At 41.4% G+C, this 22,571-nt stretch overlaps 2 protein-coding genes across 2 annotated transcripts in view; one reads left to right on the forward strand and one right to left on the reverse strand.

The window, feature by feature from the left end:
- Positions 1–280: 280 nt before the first annotated feature.
- LOC131301147 (uncharacterized) lies at positions 281–15,005 on the forward strand. The gene is made up of 4 exons (XM_058327323.1): positions 281–627; positions 967–1,095; positions 12,704–12,919; positions 14,180–15,005. The coding sequence occupies exons 1-4, from the start codon at positions 511–513 to the stop codon at positions 14,234–14,236; spliced, it is 519 nt and encodes a 172-aa protein (XP_058183306.1). The 5' UTR covers positions 281–510; the 3' UTR covers positions 14,237–15,005.
- A 2,788-nt stretch (positions 15,006–17,793) lies between these two features.
- Positions 17,794–22,571, reverse strand: part of LOC131299809 (probable LRR receptor-like serine/threonine-protein kinase At1g56140) — a 28,055-nt gene continuing 23,277 nt past the window's right edge. The window contains exons 17-23 of the mRNA XM_058325383.1: positions 22,210–22,408; positions 21,968–22,132; positions 19,973–20,091; positions 19,428–19,638; positions 19,103–19,334; positions 18,823–18,973; positions 17,794–18,420 (exon numbers count right to left, since the gene is read on the reverse strand). Of these exons, the coding sequence (XP_058181366.1) occupies positions 18,109–18,420; positions 18,823–18,973; positions 19,103–19,334; positions 19,428–19,638; positions 19,973–20,091; positions 21,968–22,132; positions 22,210–22,408 (1,389 nt within the window). The 3' untranslated portion in view covers positions 17,794–18,108. The remainder of the gene's footprint in view (positions 18,421–18,822; positions 18,974–19,102; positions 19,335–19,427; positions 19,639–19,972; positions 20,092–21,967; positions 22,133–22,209; positions 22,409–22,571) is intronic.

Here is a 22,571-nt window from a genome sequence, read left to right on the forward strand (position 1 = left end):
GGTGTTTCAGGGCTATCACGTTCTAGTTGGTCGTGTTACTTCTTTCCAGAAACATCCCAAGAATGCCAAGATCGTGCATTCCAGTTAATGAAGGAAAAGGATGCATGGGAAAAAGGAATTATAACAGGAAAAGACAACTACAAATCAAAGCAAATATGGTCTGGACAGACTCCTAGGCAAGCTCCTGAACATATTCATTATTTTCTTCATAAATTTTAGACACAGAGTACGTGTTGTTGTACAATGAACCAAACACGGGTGCAAGCACGGAAAATAGCATGAAGACTAATATCAATCATGACAAGGAAGCATGACTTGCCGATATATGGGGTTCCACAAGATTCCCCACATTGTTACTGTATTCTCAAATGAAGAAAAGACCAACATCGGCCAAGGTTTGCCAAATTAGATGTGCTTTTTGTTGATATACATGTGGTGAGGTGTCCAGTACTATTCAGGCTTCAAAAATCAACACGAACGCATTGTCGGTGCTTTATCTCACTCTGTCTAATGTCTTGCAACAGCGCTTGGGGTAATCCTTGGAGATATTTACAGCCAACAACAGATATAAATGGAACTCTAATTGCCTCTCATCGCAAAATGGATAGAAGGTGGTGGCGAGCCCAGGTATAGGGAATATTTTTTAATAAAGACATTGGCTTAGCTTTCGAGGACAAAGTACGCAAAAGTACTTTTATGAAATTAAAAATTTTCTTCTTTCTATCTTCTCGTTTGCCAGCTAAATAACAAGGTCAATGATTGTCCTGAAACGGTCAAACATAAAAGTACGGCTATTTGAGTTTCAATCGTGAATATACTCACCAATGTAGTCTACATAACGAGAAGTCGCAAACATATTTGGAATTGCTTTATGCAAGTATGTAAAATAAGAAAAAACTATATTTTCATGCTTATAAGTATTATTTAGCGGCTAACACAATTAAGTTATCGGTTGAATATTTTCAGGCAGTCCGCTACCTAATGAGATTTCAGACTGAGTATACGTGCAACTTGCTAAATGCTGAACGTCATGCGACCTTTGGACGGGAAGCTGCAAAATTGGTTCTTGCAACACCCGCTAAAGAATGGCTAGAGGTTTGTCTATCTAGATTCCTTTGTCATTTGTCAAGCAAACTGTAGGGGGATGAAAACAATTGATGTTTCGGATCACCTTGGATTGCAACGGCTTATTCGTGCCTTTTCGTCGGAACCCTAATTCGTCGTCGGAACCCTAATCTGCAAAATAGACAAGGGATGAGTGCACCTTTGCCTCTCGTGGCAAAGGCCCTCCGATGCCAAAGTTAGTATCACGTACTAGCAATTAAACCCTAATTATCAGTAGGAAAGCAATCAGAAAGCAATGTATTGCGTACCTTTTGCCTTTAGGTTTACCTCATATTTATAGATTTGCGTATGCTTGTAGCCCAAGCATTCCTGTTGCCATAGGATTCCTAACTCGTATAGGAAACCCAGGATATCAAGGATTCTCGTTTCCTTTATCAGTTTATTAGAAAAGAGTCCTTTTAGGATTCTTTTCCATTACAAGCCGAACATCCCATTCTCATTGGGTATCTTTATCAGATCCTATATTCTCGGGATCTTATTCCCTTACGGGACATAACTATTCTGAAATCTTCCAGAGTATTCCCTCTGCTCCTACTCTTGATTGGAGCTCTTTCTTTGTTCGGCCATCTCATGGCTGAACAGTCCACATGGACCAATGACCTTACATGTATCCGGTCCTCATTGTTTATATCTGGAGAGACAAATGACTTCACATGTCTTTTGTCTTTTTCAGCCGAACAGACTGCATGGGTCAATGACTTCCCATATTTTTGGTCCATATCGCCGTTCACCACACTGCCCGGCAATAACTCCTGTCATATTTACCACGTGCTCCCAACACCATGTGTTTGGCTATAAAATGTATTTGTTCGGGAATACCTCCCTACAATTGCTCCCCAGCTTCATTTACATGCCACTGTTCGGGGGCAATACATGAAGCTCTTTTTAGAAACAATTGTTTAGACTAGACTCTTCTGATCCCGTGTAGTCATAATTTTAATATTCATTTGTTGCCTTGGCGCCTTTGCCTTTGTACCATCTTGAAGTAATGACTCCACGTGGCGTATCTCGTACGCTTTTCATTTAATGTGAACTGACGCTTTGCCTAAACGACGTCAATACGTCGTTAGTTGAATCCCTTTATCCCGTTACTTTTTAAGTAACGGTGTGAGACGAGACGTTTCGTCTCCGTCCCTGGCACTTAAACCCCTCAAAAGGGTTTTTTCTTGCTTTTCCATCCAAAGTTTCAAATCCTTCATTTCTCTCTCTTAAACCAGACGAAAATCATCTATCTCTGATCCACCATTGTTGTGATCTTCATTTCGATTTCAACTCAGGTAACAACTGCAATAGTCTCATAAGACTTCTAATTCTCGCCCCTTCTTGCATTTTGTTCTGAGATTTCATCTCTTAGGGTTTTGATTACACCCAGTTTTCTTGATTTGTCCCACCCACTTCTTTTGTTTCCATGGCGGGTGATAGCGAAAACCTTCCAAGACCTAGTAAGTTTAGAAAACTCTGTGAAACCTCAACTGCCATGGCGGCGTTTAGGACTGAGTATAACGTCCCTGAGAACGTGGGGCTCGAACTCGCCCCTTTAGGTGCAGACAGGGATGGCGGCTCATGGGATAGGATGTGTATCCCAATTGTAGCCATAGTCGAAGGCAGAGTTCGTTTTCCCCTACACCCATTACTCCGTCAAATCCTAAACTGGTATCGAATCATGCCAATGCAGGTTTCGACCAATTTCTTTAGGTTAGTGATGGGAGTAGTAGCCCTGAATAGGATCTTGGGGACCCAACTGGGAATTTGGGACATCCAATGGTGGTATAGCAATGTGCTAAACCCCGAATACAACACATATTATTTTAAAGTTCGGAAAGCAGACAAGCGTCTCGTGCTCAATTTGCCAGACTCTGCTCGTGACCACGAGGTTGAATTCCTCTATGTAACGGGAGCGTTCGAGCCAGTAGGGGAGGACGGCCAGGTGGTAGGTTTGCATTGCCCCCACATATGGGGTTACCCACGTACGCTCCTAATTTCACTTTGTAATTCTCATTTACTTTCTTTTCATAGCTTTTCTATATGCTAATTGTATCTTTGAATTTTGCTCCTGCAGCTAAAAACGATAACAGGTGCCCTAGACGAGAGCCGAGCTACGTCCGAACAGAGGACATTAATAAAATCTTAAAATACACAGGCGTCCCTGGTACCCGAACAGCAGGTCGGGGTCGTGACGCTGATATACTGCTAGGATACGAACCTTCATACAGAGGGGTCATTGATAGAAGACTTGCCCATCCCAGCACCAGTGCTGCTTCTACCTCCACATCAACTGCTCCCCAACCTCGTATTGCAAGACTTCAAGCTGGTGTTACCGTTGCTGGTCAACCTGGTGAAGTTCCCATTTCAGAAGGCGTACCACTTCCGCGTTTAAAACTTAGAAGATCTACGCGTGGACCAGTCTCTGAACAACAACAGCCCGAACAACTGGTTTTAAATCGTGATACCAGCCAATCTTCCTCGTCTGGTTATTCTCCATCACCTCGTGATCCAGGTACAATGACTCGTCAACCCCTTAACCTGAGCTCTTTACTTACTGTGTCCACACGAGGTCGAGGTCGGGGGAGGTCAACCGGGCACGCTCCCCCACCACCTCGCCGGACTAGGGGGTCTTTGACACGATCCTCCACCTCTCCTCGGGAACACGATAGTTCCCAGGAGGCTACTGATGCCAATCAGAACAAACGTCCTAGGACTGAGGAACAGAGTACTTCAGCCGGTCATGCTGACATAACTGGCAACCAGCCCCCATCTCCAAACTCCCAAACGCTTCCTCAAATATGGGCCCCTCAACTCATAAGGGGAGATCGACCCGTCCATATTGGGGACAGTGCTAGTTCCTCCGAGACTGCACTAGCGCTTGCACAAGGCTTGCTGCTACCTGTAGACGTCCAGAAGGAGGCTGCATCCTCTCCAGATCGATTGGTGTCCACGGGTCTTGTCAGTGGAATTAAGGTAATAGATCTTTCTTCACAATTTTCACTCATAGTTGCGAAGCTGGTGAGCTATTGATTTCTAATAACTGCTAGTTTTTTGCCAGTTCATTCAAAAAATGATGATGCTGGGTCAAAAACTACAAGAGATTGAACCAGAACGCAATAGGCTTTTAAGAGACAACACCAGGCAATTGCAGACAATTTCCAAGCTTGAGAGAGAGAGAGAGAGACAAAGCCAAAGCGGAACTTGAAGAGGCAAAAAGCAAACTCGAGACTGCTGAGGGTAACCCCAGCCAGGCTTTATCTGAAATCGATGGTACAAAGAAGATAGCCTTTGAAGATGGCTACCAAAAAGGTTTTGACACAGCAACAGCAAATTATGTGGAACAGATGCCGGGACTACAAGATCAAATTTGGGCAGCTAGCTGGGAGGCATGTGTTACCAAATTAGGGGTTGCCGAGGACTCACCCTTCTGGGTTGACAATGATCTGCCAAGCACTCGTGCTCAAGACATTCAGGATCCAGGGGAACACCTTGAAGACGACATTGAGCAATAGATCGAAGAGTTCGCCAACACTGGAGAAGAGACCCCAGCAGATAACCGTGATGCTGCTACAGAACGATCATCTATCCGGGATACAGCTAATGAACCCATAATCCTAGAAGAGAATCCAGTCGAAGATGGTGCTGATACTGAGATCAGCACTGATGTCCCAGAGGTCCAAAATATGGACTAAGTATATGAACTTTTAAATATGTTGGCTGGTCCTGCGTGACCATAAGCATTTTGGCCCTGCGAGGCACTAGTACTATCAATACTTTTCTGATAACACAAGTATTCGGCCCCTCGTGGCATAACATTTATAATTTGCTCGGCTACTCTTGTCTTTACATCTGTTCGGATGCAAATAGTTTAATCTTTTAAGTATTTCGTACTTTGATCCTATAATCACATGCTTGTTTGTGCATAAGTGTTTCAATACTTAGCAAATCTTGTGAATCATCTGTGCTTTGAACTATTTCACGTATTTAGAAACAGTCGTTGTCTAAGTTCCTCGTACGTTGGAAATCATATAAGTATTTTCATACTTATATTTGTAAGTTTCACGTACTTTAAGAAATTTATACAAGTAATTCATACTTGTATTTTGAAAACATACAAGTGTTGTCATACTTGTTAAGTTTCACGTACTTGTTTAAGTGTCACGTATTTGTTAAGTTTCACGTACTTAAATGTTTCTAAGTTTCTCGTACGTTCTTCAAATTCCATACAAGTGTTTCGTACTTGTACTCGTTAAGTGTCACGTACTTAAAAAGACGTACAAGCGTTGTCGTACTTGTTAAGTTTCCCGTACTTACGTGTATAAGTGCCCATTTCCTGCTCCCCAATACGAATAAGGGAAACCAAGCCCATGGTTCGTATTTTGAAAACAAATACCAAGAACACAATATTTTATACTGCAAAAAGTGATTTTATTCATAATCCGTAAACCTTAAGAGGGCGTTACTCGTACCCCTTAAAAAATTTAGAACAAGGGGATTATACTCGTAATTCCCACACAATCACGTAGTGCAAATCTAAAACAAAACTTAATGCTTCTAAACAAAAAAAATTCGTAGATTATGGACATTCCAAGGCCTCGGAATTGGATTACCATCCAAATCTGCCAATTTGTAGGCCCTTATGCCTGCAATCTCGGTTACTCGATACGGGCCTTCCCAATTGGCCCCCAACTTGCCTTCGTTGGCTACCTTGGTGTTGCCGAGCACTTTTCGTAGTACGAGATCCCCAACACCAAATTCTCGAGGATGAACATGTTTGTTATAGCTTTTCATCAGTTGTTCCTGGTAAGAAGCCAGATGCACGAGGGCCTTTTCCCTTCGTTTTTCAGCGAGATCAAGCTCAATCTCGAGGGCTTTGTCATTGCCTCCACTTTCAACCAAAACGATCCTATTGGTCGGCAGACCTACTTCTAGAGGTATGACAGCCTCTGTTCCATATGCCAATGAATAGGGGGTCTCTCCCGTAGACCTCCTAGGCGTTGTTCAGTGAGCCCACAGCACTAAAGGTAATTCGTCTGGCCACTTCCCTTTGGCTTTGTCTAGCCTTTTCTTGATCCCATCAAGGATAGTTTTATTAGACGCCTCTGCTTGCCCATTACTCTGAGGGTAGGCTGGGCTGGAATAATAATTTCGTATTCCATACTGAGCACAAAAAGCCTTGAATTTCTTCTGAAATTGGGATCCATTGTCTGTGATCAAGGAGTAAGGGACCCCAAAGCGAGTGATGATGCTTTTCCACACGAACCTTTCTATCATGGGTTCAGTGATTTTAGCCAGTGGTTCTGCCTCAATCCACTTAGTAAAATAGTCAGTTGCTACCAGCAGGAATTTTCGATTCCCAGTTGCTTTGTGTAATGGACCCACGATGTCCATCCCCCATTGAGCAAACGGGTGAGAATTTCTGACACTTTTCACAAATCTTCACATACACCTTTGCATCTACTTGCATGTGTGGCCACCAGTAGCCTTGGGTAATTGCTCGGTGGGCTATGGATCTGCCTCCAGCATGGCTCCCACATGTTCTCTCGTGGATTTCATGAAGAAACTTTTGTACCATCTCAGGATGTATGCATAACAAATATGGGTCTGTAAAGGATTTCCTGTATAACTTACCCTCCAGGGACAGCCAAAACCTAGCAGATTTGATCCTTATTTTGTGAGCATCCTTTTTGTCAGAAGGGAGTATCTCGTCTCGTAAGAACTCCATGATTGGGTCCATCCAACTTGGTCCTTGGTTCACGTCCAAGACCAAGTCTATACTCCTCCCAATGCTCGGCTCATTCAGATATTCGACTGCCACCTTCCTTTTGAACTCGGTTGGTACAGCTGCAGCCAACCAAGCTAATGAATCTGCATGAGCATTCTGTCCAGAACTTATCTGTTCAATATATACCCTCTCGAAGGTATCAAGCAAGTCCTTGGCTGCCTGTACGTAGGCCACCATCTTTTCGTTTTGAGTTTCATATTCGCCGGACAGCTGATTGACCACAAGCTGTGAATCACAATACACTCTAACCCGTTCTGCTTTTAGGGTCTTTGCACTTCTTAATCTAGCTAAAAGTGCCTCATACTCAGCCACATTATTCGAAGCACTAAAACCGAGCCGAACAGATAGTTCTATTAGTACTCCTTGAGGAGGAAAAAGGACAACCCCAATTCCAGAACCAGTATTACATACTGATCCATCGACGAATAGCTTCCATTCCATAGGATCCTGTTCGGCTGTGGGTTGATTCTTTGTGGGAGATGTCTCTGTTGCCTGTTCCTTTCTTGTAGGAGGCAGGGGAGCCACCGTAGGAGAAAACTCTGCCACAAAATCAGCCAACACTTGGCCTTTGATTGCCGTGCGTGGCTGATAATCAATATCGTACTGGCTCAATTCGACGGACCATGTCGAGATCCTTCTCGAGAAGTCTGCTTTTCGTAGCAGTGATTTCAATGGAAACTCAGTGTAAATCACAACCTTGTGACTTTGGAAGTAGTGTGGCAGTTTCCTTGTGGCTGTCCTAAGTGACAGGATAAGTTTTTCTAAAGGCAGATATCTCGTCTCTGCATCTAGCAATGTCTTGCTAACATAATAAATAAGGATTTGTTCGATTCCTAAATCCCTCAACAGGACTGCACTTACTGCATGCTCGGAAACAGCTAAGTACAGAATTAAAGACTCACCTGGCTGAGGTGTTGACAAAAGTGGGGGCTCAGCCAGGTACTTCTTCAGATCCTGGAAGGCTTGTTCACACTCTGCTCCCCATTCGAATCCCTCCCTCTTTTTCAACAATTGAAAAAAGGGTCTGCACTTGTCACTTGACCTGCTGATGAATCTATTAAGTGTTGTAGCCATTCCAGTCAATCTTTGGACTTCCCTAGTGGTTTTGGGACTCTGAAGCCTTTGTAAGGCAGCAATTTGATCAGGGTTAGCCTCAATCCCTCTCATGGTCACCAAATGGCCCAGGAACTTTCCTGATCCAACTCCAAACGCACATTTCGAGGCGTTGAGTTTCAATTTGTATTCCCTCAAGATTTCGAAAACTTCTTTTAAATCAGCCATATGTCCCTACTTATCTTTGCTTTTTACCACCATATCATCTATGTAAACTTCCATAGTCTTTCCAAGCAGCTTCTTGAACATGATAGTTGCAAGTCTTTGGTATGTTGCCCCAGCATTCGTTAGCCCAAAAGGCATACCACTATAGTAATACAACCCTCGTGGTGTGATAAACGAAGTCTTCTCTTGATCAGGCCCAAACATAGCAATTTGATGATATCCTCGATACGCATCGAGAAAACTCATTCGCTCGTAACCAGCGGTTGCATCAACCAACTGGTTAATTCTTGGAAGAGGAAAACTATCTTTTGGACACGCTTTGTTTAGGTCTGTGAAGTCTACGCAGACACGCCACTTCCCGTTCTTTTTCTTCACCACAACGGTGTTGGACAACCATTCTGGGTAGTAGACTTCACATATTGCTTTAGCCTCCAGTAAACGATCGACCTCCTCAATTACTGCATCCACATGCTGCACGGCTGCCCTCCGTTTTTTCTGAATGATCGGCTTGTGCTGAGGATCAATGTTTAAATGGTGACAGATCACACCTGCATCCACCCCGGGCATTTCCTCTGGCACCCATGCAAATACATCAATATATTCCTTCAGAAATCTTATTGATTCAGCCTTTTCGTCCACTGGTAATGATTCTCCAATTAAGAAATATCTTTTAGGATCAGTCTCGTTGATCTGAATCTTCTCCAAGCCTTCAACCACTTTTTCAGCCGGAGTTCTTCCAACATCCTCGATAGTTGGTTGATCTAGTACTTCTAATGTATGAACATGATGGACCTTTGGGGCTTTGTTAATAATTGAAATCAAACATTGTTGTGCCACTTTTTGATTGCCTCTAAGTACCTCAATCCCATTCGATCCTGGGAACTTCACCATCTGATGATAAGTCGAGAAGACTGCTCTCATCTTATGTAGCCATGTCCTCCCTATAATTGCGTTATAGGAAGAAGGTACATCGACGACTAAAAAATCTGTCCTCAATACCACTTATCCTGCCCGAACAGGTAGTGTTACCTTTCTAAGGGGCTAGACTGCTCCTGCCCCGAACCCAATCAGAGGTGTTGTAGACTGCTCTAAGTCTGTCTGGACCAGCCCCAGCTTTTTGAACGCATCGTAGTACAACACCTCTGTACAACTCCCTGAGTCCACTAGAATCCTTTCAATGTCATATTCCCCAACTCGTAGGGTTACAACCAAAGCATCATTGTGGGGTATTTGGACCTCTCCCGGGTTATCATTAGTGAATGCTATGCTCTCTTTGCACACATCATTCTCTCGCCCTCTCTTGTTTCCCAGTCGCATCACGTGCTGATCGTGCTTAACTTGCCTTTGTAACAGACCTAACCTCATGTCTCGTATAAGGTGTGGCCAACCCATGTATCATATGGATTACTCCTTTAGAGTTTTGCTCGTAACCCAACTCCATAGCTTTCCCTTTCTCCTTTGGATCCTCCTGGATAATTCCTTGAGATAGCCCCGAGAGACCAAATCATCAAGGTGGCTCTTGTACATCTCACAATCTTCGGTCATATGGCCCCAATCTTTATGGTAACTGCAGTGCTGATTCGTAGCACGTTTTGCATCATTGTCTCCGCCTAGACTTGGTGGCCATTTAAAATATGGCTGATTCTTTATTCGATAAAGAATCCTGTAAATTGGTTCCTTCCAAACCGTAGTGATAGAAAAGAAAGACTTGGGGTCAGGAGCTTGCTTATCCTTGTACGTCTCTTTCTTAGCCTGCCCATACTCCCTTCTCTCTCTATAAGTCTTGGGCTCTGGTTTATCCACCTTTTTGACAGGTGCCTTCGACTGCTCGACAACGGTCCTGCCGTCCTCACGGAGTATGTCATCCTCCATTCTGGCATGTTGCTCTATCCGCTCCATCAATTTAGCCAATGTGGCTACCGGATGTTTATTTAATGAGCGACGCAACTCTCCCCGAACAGGCAAACCAGTCTTGAAAGTGGCAATTGCATACTCTTCACTACAACTTTCAATCTCGTTGAAAGTCTCCCAGTACTTCTTTGCATAATCCCTGATCTGCTCATTCTCCTCCTGTTTCATGGTGGAAAGACTTTCAAAGGTCTTTGGGGCTTTTCTGCTTGTCAAGAACCGAGCAGTGAATTCCTCGGCCAACTGCCTCCATCCTCGTATGGATCGTGGGGCCAGTTTATGAAACCAGGATAAAGCCACCTTGCCAAGACTGAAGGGGAACATCTTGCATAAGATGGAATCATCCCTTTCATGCATAAACATAGCCTGTTGATAATGCTGTATGTGAGCCACGGGATCCGTATTTGTCTCCTAAAGTACGAACGCACCGTGCTTCACTCTGCTCGGCAACCTAGCCTCTTGTAGCCTCTTTGTAAATGGGGAGGCTGCAATATTACTTAATGCCTTGCGTGCTGCTTCTCGTGCAGTCACTGTCCCATCCTCGAACTCCTTTGACTTGTGAGCCGTGGCCTTGGCCCAATCAGCATCAGGTCTTTCGTACCTGTCTCGATGATGTTTCCTTGTTCCCTCCTCTTCGGGGGTGGAATTTCCGTCTCTGTTCCTCCTTTTTCGTGAAGAAGCCCTTCTCTCCGGTGTTCGGCTCTTACTTCTGCTTCTCCTTTTTCTTGGAGAAGCTTCGTATCGCCCTTTGGTAGGACTCCTGCTCGCTCTTCTCCGTGAATGAGTCTGCTTATGGATTACCAGAGTCCGTCCGTCCCTCTGGGAATGCCTACGAGAGAGTCCAGAATCTTCTGGGTGCTCTCGTACCCGCTGCAACTCCTGTATCTCGTACTCTCGTTTCTTAATTAAACGAGCATACACCTCGATTTCCCTTCTCTTTTTATCAAGGACATCATTATCATTGTGTATACTTCTTGAATGGGTAACTGACTCTTCTTTTCGATGAGCCCTTTTCCTTCTCATGGAGCCAGTAGCAGTTTTATCTCCTTTTTCTCTGGAGTTATCCCCGTTATGTCTACCAGTTGGCTTTCTCGGAGCACCGGGTAGGGATTTATCTCTTCCCCCACCCAACTGGTCCTTTGGACTAAACGGAGTAACTGGATCTTCTTCCATCGTACTTACTTTTCAGAAAAGTTTGTTCGTTTTCCACAGACGGCGCCAATTGTAGGGGGATGAAAACAATTGATGTTTCGGATCACCTTGGATTGCAACGGCTTATTCATGCCTTTTCACCGGAACCCTAATTCGTCGTCGGAACCCTAATCTGCAAAATAGACAAGGGGTGAGTGCACCTTTGCCTCTCGTGGCAAAGGCCCTCCGATGCCAAAGTTAGTATCACGTACTAGCAATTAAACCCTAATTATCAGTAAGAAAGCAATCAGAAAGCAATGTATTGCGTACCTTTTGCCTTTAGGTTTACCTCATATTTATAGATTTGCGTATGCTTGTAGCCCAAGCATTCCTGTTGCCATAGGATTCTTAACTCGTATAGGAAACCCAGGATATCAAGGATTCTCGTTTCCTTTATCAGTTTATTAGAAAAGAGTCCTTTTAGGATTCTTTTCCATTACAAGCCGAACATCCCATTCTCATTGGGTATCTTTACCAGATCCTATATTCTCGGGATCTTATTCCCTTACGGGACATGACTATTCTGGAATCTTCCAGAGTATTCCCTCTGCTCCTACTCTTGATTGGAGCTCTTTCTTTGTTCGGCCATCTCATGGCCGAACAGTCCACATGGACCAATGACCTTACATGTATCCGGTCCTCATTGTTTATATCTGGAGAGACAAATGACTTCACATGTCTTTTGTCTTTTTCAGTCGAACAGACTGCATGGGTCAATGACTTCCCATATTTTTGGTCCATATCGCCGTTCACCACACTGTCTGGCGATAACTCCTATCATATTTACCACGTGCTCCCAAACACCACGTGTTTGGCTATAAAATGTATCTGTTCGGGAATACCTCCCTACACAAACCCATATAATACGAAGCTCTCTCCTAATGGATTAAGAAGATACTTTTGCTTTATCCGTTCTTCTGGTACTTTAATTGATCAACTTATCTGAACGGACATGTCTTAATGTAGTAGCTTGCGAGAGATATCAAGGGGTATTGGACTTTTTAGGGCATCCTCCTCCTTTCCTTTCAGTATCAGTGTCTTTGGAATCCAGTACTGAAATGGATAGCTTGCAAAAACAAGGCTATATAGCTATAGAGCAACTAAGTAACTAAAAGACTCGCGTATTACCAATTCCACAAGAGAAGGCTTTCTGTTGAAGCTTATTTGTAATCCTTGTCCTTAGAACCTTTCTTTCAAGTTCAAAGGCCAAGCCTTTTTTTGTCACTTAAACCTGTTTCTCAAAGTCAAGCTTCAAATTGAAGTTTCTGGATAAGTTTGGAGTTCAGATATTAATTTCAAACGAGAACAAACGGTGTAACTTACTGAAAGTGTTTCTGAAACGATCCGTACTTTTGATATCGTTGAAAGAAGATCTATGTCTGTTATTTTTGTAAACTAATGAGTAATGCCTTTTGAGAAAATCCTTTTCAGGAAGTTAGAGAAGAACCGCAATTTGAAATGGAGCAATTTGTATGGTCCAATCACAAACCGTGGATGCCTAGGCCATTGCTAAGCATACAAGTGAGGATGGGCGATAAGGCATGTGAAATGAAGATATTTGAATTTGAAGAATACATGAAACGTGCTGAACGCATAAGAAAGCACTTCCTGCACCTTGTCAGCATCTGGCTATCCACGGAGATGCAGGTTATTTACAGTTTTCTTGTGCTTTATATCGTTTTATCTTCTAGACAGAAAGACCCTAGCTGACGTAGTAGATCTGGTTCTCATTCTTACATAAAAAACAAAATATCACGATTTTTTTCTTTGCAAATAGTTACCAAATACAATATAAATATGCTATAACAAGGGTACAATCCAACCCGAATCCAATTAAGGTGTGTGCCCTTATTCAACAACACAAGTGTCTATTCAAATTCAATCAACCTGTGAATTAATAAGAATCTTGAGAAAGTCTTTCATTGGTCTATCGATATAGCGGTTCCATCCATCTCTTTACATTCCAAACCGGGACAATATTTATGATTCTTATGGTTGCCCATTTCCATCAATTACTAATACAAAGAAACCTAGCAAAACCCTTGCCTGCTTAGCCTTTTTTCCTTTCATTTATTTGTTATTTAAGGAATTGTCTACTTCTAAACTATATTGCTCTTTTTCTTTGATTTGAAATACGCTGCCACTGATATACAGAGAGGATATCAGAGTTGCATTCAAGTTACCTTTTTAAGTTTTTTGTGACGAGGAACTCTAGTCAGGGTTTCTTTTGACCCAGACCCCCTACTGGATAAACTCCAGATATATGCAAACAGACTAAAAGCCACAATGTCACAGACTATGTTGCATGGAAACAGAAACGGCTGGGGACATAGAGACAGATGGGCGACATGACTATTCTAAAGAAATGGGGACACAGACATGGCACGGCAGGAGATACCTCAATATTTTTTTAAACGGTTCTTTCAGTTATGCAAACCTACATTGTAACCACTACATATTTAGGTTTGGACTCCTATTGAATCGGAATCCATTATTGAGTGATGGTGTATGCTTATGCACATATACTTGCGCTTTATATTACATTTTTGTTGGCTAAATACTATTGAAATTACAAATATTTTGCTGTCAAAAAGCTTTTAAAATCTGTACATATCACCATGCTGTGTCCCCATGTGGGTCCTCGGAGTGTCCCACCGTTAACAAATATTAAAAATGTAATGGACACACCGTTATGTGTCCCTGGAGTGTCTGACACGGTTACAGTGATCTCTAGGAGTGTAGATGCTTCATAGGCTGCAAACATTGGATAAGTCCGGTCGTTTTCGGCAGAAGTTGAACACAAACCCATTGAGTTCCATTGGAGTTGTTTGATCATAGTGTTTACTCTTTTTGATAACTTTTGTTTTGCTGTTGTGATCAAATTCTCATAGGACTACTTTTCTTCAGGAAGTAATTGATAGATGGAGATCATACCCCCACTGGAATTTCTACTTACAAATGTGACACGCCTGGTGGGAAACATGTCAATGGCTACTTACGAAGCCAGCCTGGGGAGGGAAACCAGCACGAATTACCCTCTCGTTAATTTCTTGATGGCTGCGGAATCAGATTTCTTCGTCGGAGCCTTGGGTTCCAGTTGGTGCTTTCTTATAGACGGAATGAGGAACACGGGAGGAAAAGTTATGGCTGGCTATTTAAGTGTCAACAAGGATCGGTTTTGGTAGCTAGATAGTAAAATGGCAAATACATAAAAATGGAGGCTGGCAGTTCCACGGGTACGTATGTTTTTGTTTGTTTGTCAGATGTACATATATTTTTTTGATCTGCAATGTCAGATGTATATGGGTATCCCTTTTTGTTTTTGTATAGGTTTATGTATTTAGCAAACTAATGCACATGAAATCAACTGTCAATATTGTTGATAGTGCTGTACTTCTATAATAAAATGGGAAAATTAAATGCAGTTTCCTAGGGTCTATTTGCCCTTGCCTTGGTAATCATCTAGAATCAAGACAAAATTGAATGTGCAAATGAAAGTAGAAAACCAAAGTTAAAACCAAATAAAGCAAAAGTCATTCCTTCCCCCTTCCATACTGTGGCCCAAAAATGACTAGAGAAACAAATGTTGCTATTACGATTTCTGCAGATTGATTCCGCAATGTTATGTCAGAGCTAGTCAATTCATGAGCCATTCAGGCTGCTGAAATCATAGTTTGGCAAATATGTGGGCAAATTTTAAGTCCATCTGCCGTCATCTTTTGCTGCCAAAAAATGAAAAACTCATCTTTGGTACCAACTTTGGCTTTGTCGAAGTTGTGTTTTTGTTTTTGTTGGGTTGGCTGTGTGGGTGTGGGTGTATGTGCAAAGCTGTGCATGTGTGTGATGGGTATATGGGCTAGCAACTTTGTTGTGTGCGTGTATGGGGTGCTAGCAATGTCTATTGCTGGTGTTGAAGAAGCTGCTATTTAGAGGGGAGACAAGTGCTATGTAGGTAGTTTGGGTGTGATTTTCTGCACACCTAGATTGTTGCTATTGGTATAGCTGAGTGCCATTTCCTGGTTTTTCTGCTTCTGCCATTCAAATGCAATGGTTTTTAATAGTTTTTGTTAAAAATGATTCTGGTTCTTGTGTACCGGTCATGATCAAGATCCGCTGTTAATGCTGTTTGGACCTTAAGTTTGATTTCGGCTCTGAGGCTGCTGGATCTAGGGTCTTGCTGGTGTTTTGGTGTTAGGTTGTGCCAAATCAAATCTGCCCCATTTCTTTTCCATTGCAGAAAAGAGATCCCTTCCCCTCGCTTTAAAAAATACACGCTATCGGGTTGCCTTCCCGGGTGGGTCTCGCTGCCTCGTGATGTGCCTTGAAATGGCCCTTGCCAGTGGGCAATCTGCTCCCAGGATATCGCTCTGCTGCAAATAAAGAAAAAAAAAAAACACACATTGGCTTTGTCAAACTTTCGATATCCAAGCAAACTAAATTGCATCGAAACAATGATCGAGACAATTCAATTCAAAGGTATGAATTTGCAATTGAGCAAAAATGGCACCAAACGGCTGCCGCACCATTACTATTTTTGGACCTTTTGATATTATGAGTACTATAGTAACAATAGTCATTCTGGCAAATAAATTTCACACGAACATGTGTACTTGCTTTTGCTCTTAGAATCTACCATTCTCCGCGTTATATTCTTCTATCTTCCAGGGCCTACATCGCGTATAAGAGACGCAAAACGAATGCGGACTAGGGGACATTTTTTTTTTTTGAACTAGATTAACGTGAACTCGTGATTTATTTCTTCTTATTTCTAAAGGGCTTTCCAAGCTGTTTTAGGCTTCTAGCTGAAATTTTCCCATCTCCGGAGGGGGGTCTAAATTACTTTATCAGTTGTGGTTGTCAAAGGCTGAAGAGAATTGGGAGTACTTCCTATGTGATACTTACTATAATATATTGGAAAGAAAAAAAGCTTTTTTTCTTCTCTATATACCTTGATAAATAAAAGCTGTATTTTTTTTTTGTTTGCATAGACGAAATCTTGTTTGGTGTTAATAGAAGAAAAAGATACCCACCCATGGGTTGCCTCAATGGTGAGGGCGAATCTGTGCCTGCAAGGCTGCAACATGGTAGAGTTCGTTTCCCCCCGGAAGCAAATCATGATTTTAGCGGGGGGCCATGGCAGTGGATTGCTGTGCTAGTCTCCCCCAAGGTACGCGTAAGTTGGTCCGGACACCTCGGTTACCCAAAAAAAAAATCCATATATAAGCGCCTTGGCTTAGGACTCCACCAATTCCTACTCCCGAAGCATCACAATCAAGTTAAAAAGTCTCTCTCTCTCTCTCACCACGACCACAACCACCGTGTCCACCCCCTTGTAAAAGATTAATTCGGAAACAAGGCTATAAAATGAAACATTAAGGGAAAAGAATAACAAGGAGGAAATTCAAGGAGGATGCCTTTCAATTAGAGGTGCCAAATGAGCGAATTTAGGTGGGTTAAAACGGGTCATGGATTGAATATGGACGGGTTGAATACGGGTCAAAAGTAGATAGGTTAAAATGGGTTGGGTCAAATATGGGTCAATTCATACCCAAACCCGACCTGACCACTTCCTTTTATATGGCATTTGGTTGGCGCGCGTCCCCATATTATTTCATGTGTCGAGTCGGGAAAAAAGTCGGTTTTGATTTTCAAAACAGTTTAGGGTGGTTTGGATTATATAGTAAGGAGTGACTTTTTTTCTCTATTAAAAAAAATCTCATTTGTAAGTTTAATTTTGCGTAAAACTTTTGTGATTTATTGATTCGTCTCGGCGAGAGGAATTGAAAAAGTTAAATTTTTTGTTTGAAACTTATATTTTTTTTTTAAAAAGGACAAAAACAAATAAAAAAAGACAGCTTTTTACTTTTTTTTAAGAAAACTATGAGTTTTGATGAAAAAAATTATACTTTTTCGATTATAAGTCCTAAAAGTTTGAGGCAAATCTAACAAATGCAAAAAAAAAAAAAAGAATAAAAACAAAAATAAGTCACTCCAAAAGTGTGTTGGACGGTCCAGAGTAAAACCCTCTCTCCCTTCTCATCGTGTAGAATTTGGACTTTGGGTGCTGTGCACCTCTGAGCCGCCAGATCGTGCATTCGACTACTCGGATCTCATATCGGCAACTAACGATTGAGAGTCGTTCATTGCCGATATGAGATTCGAGCCGTCAGATGCATGATCCGACGGTTCAAAGGTGCGCAGCACGGTGCTACGAGCAGCACCATCCCCCAATTCGTAGAATTTTACTCTCTCCAACAAACACAGTCCAAAATGAGAGAGAGAGAGAGAGAGAGAGAGAGAGAGAGAGAGAGAGAGAGAGAGAGAGAGAGAGAGAGAGAAAGAGAGAGAGAGAGTAGTGATTAAAAATAACGAGAGTTTAGTTGTGGAAATCAATTGAGTTGAGTGGGAGCAAATTAAAAATAACGGCGAGTGGATCTTTTAGTTCCAACCCATCTAAACCCATAAAATAAGTGGGTTTATTAAGTTGGCCCAATTACAACTCATATTTAAATGTGGGTGGGTTTGAGCTAATTATAAATGGATGGATTTAGATGAAACCCCCATATTACTGTACACAAATTGCCACATCTACTTTCAATCCTAAGAACATGAAGTTCTAAATGTCAAACAAGTACACACGTTTGTTATTATTTGCAAAGTTGATTTAGATTAAAGGTGTTGCAAAATTTCACAAAAATCTATCAAAATACAAAAAAGAATTTTTTTTTCAAAAAATCCCAAATAGAAACCCATTTATTACGTTGAAAATCTCTAACCCTGGATTTGCTGCCATGCTTGCACTCATTGATGAACGGAATTGGCTATGTTCGTTGCACTTAGAGTATCCGACTCGTTGATGAACTGAATTGGCTATGTACGTCTTCTGCACTTGGAATATCCGTAGTCATAAAACTGGATGTGTCTGAGTTCCAGTCAGTCAAATATCCAGGCCGTGAAGTAACTGCACTAACTTCAATGTCTCCTGAAAGCATCGCCACTACACGCGGCATGGAGGGGCGTTGTTGTGGAGATATCTGGGTGCACAAAAGAGCTACTTGTATAACTCGTTTTACTTCTTCCTCGTCAAATTCTAACAATCTAGCATCCACTAGCTCAACTTCACGGTTGGTTTCATGCACATGCCAGGCCTAAAAAGGAGGGAAGAAAGGAATGTCATAGAATCATGTAACCAGAGTGGGAAGCACCCATTATGGGCTAGGTGAGAGGATGAGTGAATTAGATATTCATTGGCATTAATGCACGTTTTAACACCAAGAATACTAGAATTCAGTTTCAGAGATACAAGGGATTTATAAGTTTCTTTGTGTAGTATTTGAACAACTTATCTTGTTTCTAATGATGCTCAAGCGAAACATCCTAAAGTTTCCAAGATAGAATAATCCTTCCTTCTTTTTAAAGAATTATAAAAAGATGTAGCCAAATCAGTAACCACAGTCAAAACAAACTATGCCCACAACCGAATATGCAGCCATTTGGAACTTTTCGAAGGATCAACAACTAATGAGTGCCTAAAAGAAAGTGAAACATACCCATTTAAGGAGATAGATCTTTTCTTCTTCCAAGCTCGAGTCAGTATTTGGCCTTCCACTGACAATCTCCAAAGCTACAACACCAAAGCCAAACACATCGGCCTTTTCTGTAAGTTGCCCAAGCAAAGCATACTCAGGTGCAAGATACCCTCTGCATCAATAACCATTGAAATTTCATATCACATGTAAGTTAATACTTCAGCTACAAACAGTACCAAAATAGAATATTGAAACCAATAACATTGAAGAATACATGGAAATTGACTGCGGAGAATCTTACAATGTCCCTGCAACACGGGTACTGATGTGGGTCTTCTTGTCATCAAAAAGTTTGGCCAAACCAAAATCAGAAACTTTGGGGTTGAGGTCAGAGTCAAGAAGAATATTGCTTGCCTTAACATCCCTGTGCACAATGCGAAGCCGAGATTCCACATGAAGATAAGCTAGACCCTTTGCTACACCCAAGCATATATCAAAGCGGATGGGCCAGTTAAGAAACAAACTTGTCTTCCCTGCTTGACAAATGCCAAACAGTTAAACTTTTCACTTATTCACCATATTCAAGATCTATAATTTGCATTGATAATAAAGGTGATGTCCTGTACCAAACAATGCTTGATCAAGACTCTTGTTTTCAAGATACTCATACACAATCAGTCGTTTGTTCCCCTCACTGCAACATCCGTACAATTTCACAAGATTTCGGTGTTGAACAGCAGATGTTGTAGCAATCTCTGCAACAAATTGATCCTTTCCTTGGCGGGAGGCCACAGACAGTTGCTTGACAGCAATAACCCTCCCATCATTAAGTGTTCCCTGGAGAATATGAAAATTTTAAAATTTTGAGAAATATTGTGTAGTCCAAACCATGGTTTTTGATCTGATGAAAAGCAAAAATGGTATGGACCAATAAATTGTTGTTCTAAGCAAGTAATCTAGAACAGCAGGGTTTGTATTTTCCATGGTCTTATTTTAACGAAAAGCACTGCAAAAATGTGATGGTACAAGCGTATTGCTGCCATCCATATACAAAAGGGAAAAGCAGAGGTGAAGTGGCAATATTCAAGGGAGTCCGTCGATGGGTGCTATTTCATAAAAGCAATATGAAGTTGTTCCAGGACAGCCTGTCTTTTATTAGAAGGATGTTTACCTTAAAAACGGGTCCAAAGCCTCCCTCCCCAAGTTTGTTTGCAGGATTAAAATCTTCTGTTGCAACCTTTAGTTCTGCATAACTAATAGTGTAGGGCCTAACATCCATCCCTAGGAGATCTGCAAGTACAGTTAAAACCAGTGTTTGTGAATATGCAAGGAAATTAATACTCAACTTACGTATCTATTACGCTTAAAGGATGATCAATATCATTCTGTAGCACATTGTTACTCCCTCCATCCCAATTTGTTTAACCAATTTAGAATAGAACGTTTTAAGGAACATAATCATTACACCAATAAAAGCTCAATGTTCCAAAAGTTACCCTCCTACCTTTGGAAAATGATTACTTTAACTCAAATAGTAAGGTGTAAATTAAAGGGGTATTGTGTAGCTTTTGATCCATTAGTCTTTAAAACTATACAATATTTTATGACAATTAAAAGTCGGCAAAAGTACATAAACACCCCCTCAACTATCACTTTTTCTCATGAAGACCCCATCACATTTAAATGCGTCCATACAGACCCCCTCAATTACTAAAAATGGAAAAAATGCTAACTCTGTTAACGGAATGGAGGAAATGACTAAGATACCCTTTTTTTATAAGGCAAAAGTACATAAACACCCCCTCAATTATCACTTTGTTCCACGAAGACCCCTTAGCATTTATATTATACCTTTAGTCTATCAGTCGTTGTTCTATTTGTTTTTTTTATTTCGTTTTATACAATTTCTTTTTTCCTTACATCAATCATTTTAAAGAGAACTTTCTATATGTAACCATAAAAAATAGCTCAAAACCGTGGTGCGACGGCGGCCGGTGCCGCGGTGGTTCTTTTGCTGATAAGAAATGAGAAGGGAAGAACATGAGGGAAAGGAGAGAGGTGTGGGAAAAGAGAAGTCGAGGAGAATGGTGGTGGCAGTAGATCGGACGCAGCTGCTACGTTGCTTTTCCCATCTCTATTTTTTAAAACTTTTCTTTAGAGAGAGTGTGTATATGTATTGGAGGAGAGAGGAAAAAGGTCACCGGAACCAGTGGTTAGTCGGTTAGGGTATAGAGAGAGAATAGCTTAAATGGAGAGGGAGAGATTACATGTGATTGAGATGGGGAAGAGAATAATGTTCTTTTAAGTTTTAATCCAATAATTGATTTTAATGGTTGAGATGAAGTGTTTATATATATATATATATATATATATATATATAAATAAGAACCAAAGTTTAAGACCTGTTTGCTGATTTTGGGTTTTGATTAGAGGCTGTTTGTAGAGAGAAGAAAGAGAAGGGTTAGAGGGGGTGTATATATGTAATGCAATAAGGGTATTTTGTCCAATTTATGGATGAGGGGGTTCATCGCAAACGGTTTAGAGACGGAAGGGTGTCACTTGGGTAACGGATATTAGTTGAGGGGGTCTGTATGGACGCTCTTAAATGTGAGGGGGTCTTCGTGAGAAAAAATGATAGTTGATGGGGTGTTTATGTACTTTCGCCTATTAAAGTCAAAGTGGACAAAAAAAATGAGACATAGGGAGTAGCAGATGATGTAAGACCGTGGTTATTACAACATACTAATTTTGGGCAGGACACTAAGGGCAGTGCCAAAATGTGTTTCTTCGACTATGGGTTTACTTTTTTTCCCTCATTCGACAAAGAAAACCTGAGGATTTAAGGTAGTCACTGGTGAGAAAGAAAGGGGAGGGATGAGCTATTTTATAATAGGATTGCTGGTTGGCTAGAAAGGGGAGTGTTTAAGAGAACATTTACACATACCTCCATCATGTCTGAACACGCCACGAATCACACAGAAAGCATTTAGCAATCCTAACGCTACTAAGAACACAAAAATAACTAGCATAGGACCCATACATCTAAAACAACATTACAAATAAACAATAGCAGAACCACACACAGGACAACAAAAGTCATAGCCCAATAACACACTCGGCATACTATTTTTCTGCGTATTTTTACCTTCATCGTCATCATTTTTACCTTCATCGTCGTCCCATCTCGGCCCTTTTCGGCAAAGGACAAACCAATAGAGCGCAAGGAAAGATAGAAAGCTTACAACTCCAACAGGAACAACAATCTCCAAAATCATACCAGTCTTACTCTTTTTGCCGGATGTAGGGTTTTTACCAACAGTGGGAATGAAATCTGTAGAAAATCTTAGTCATAAGAAAATTGGAACTAACATTTTTAAACTTGCATCAAATATTTACAAAACATATTACCTTGGACAGCACTGATTGCTGAAATAGAAGGTCCATATGTACCTTCAATAGGTATACAACAAGTCCCTTTACCAGCCCAAAATAGATGGATTTCAAGGTAGTTTTTTGATATCTGAGCTCGGAAATCAATCTGAACAGCTTTGAAAGATACCCCACCGGCCTCCTTTTTTATGTCGAAATCTTTCCGAACCAAATTCCCCTATAATGAAGAGGTTGATAACTTAAGAAACAAAAAAATAGTAACAACTTAAGGGGATCCCCTTGTGAAGCGAAGTCTCACAGGGTACCAAAGTAATAGTATGAATAATATAAGTGTTAGGGCACCCTCACTTCAGTAGCTAGTTTTTGGTGTTGAATTCTGT

The sequence above is a fragment of the Rhododendron vialii genome, chromosome 9a (genome assembly GCF_030253575.1).
Source record: "Rhododendron vialii isolate Sample 1 chromosome 9a, ASM3025357v1".
Taxonomy (NCBI): domain Eukaryota; kingdom Viridiplantae; phylum Streptophyta; class Magnoliopsida; order Ericales; family Ericaceae; genus Rhododendron; species Rhododendron vialii.

What these genes read in the sequence shown, in the direction of transcription:
- LOC131301147 (XM_058327323.1), top strand. Translation starts at nt 511, where the DNA reads ATGTCTTGCAACAGCGCTTGGGGTAATCCTTGGAGATATTTACAGCCA. An exon ending in CCGCTAAAGAATGGCTAGAG is followed by an intron (nt 1,096 to 12,703) that starts GTTTGTCTATCT and finishes AATCCTTTTCAG; the next exon opens with GAAGTTAGAGAAGAACCGCA. An exon ending in GGCTATCCACGGAGATGCAG is followed by an intron (nt 12,920 to 14,179) that starts GTTATTTACAGT and finishes ACTTTTCTTCAG; the next exon opens with GAAGTAATTGATAGATGGAG.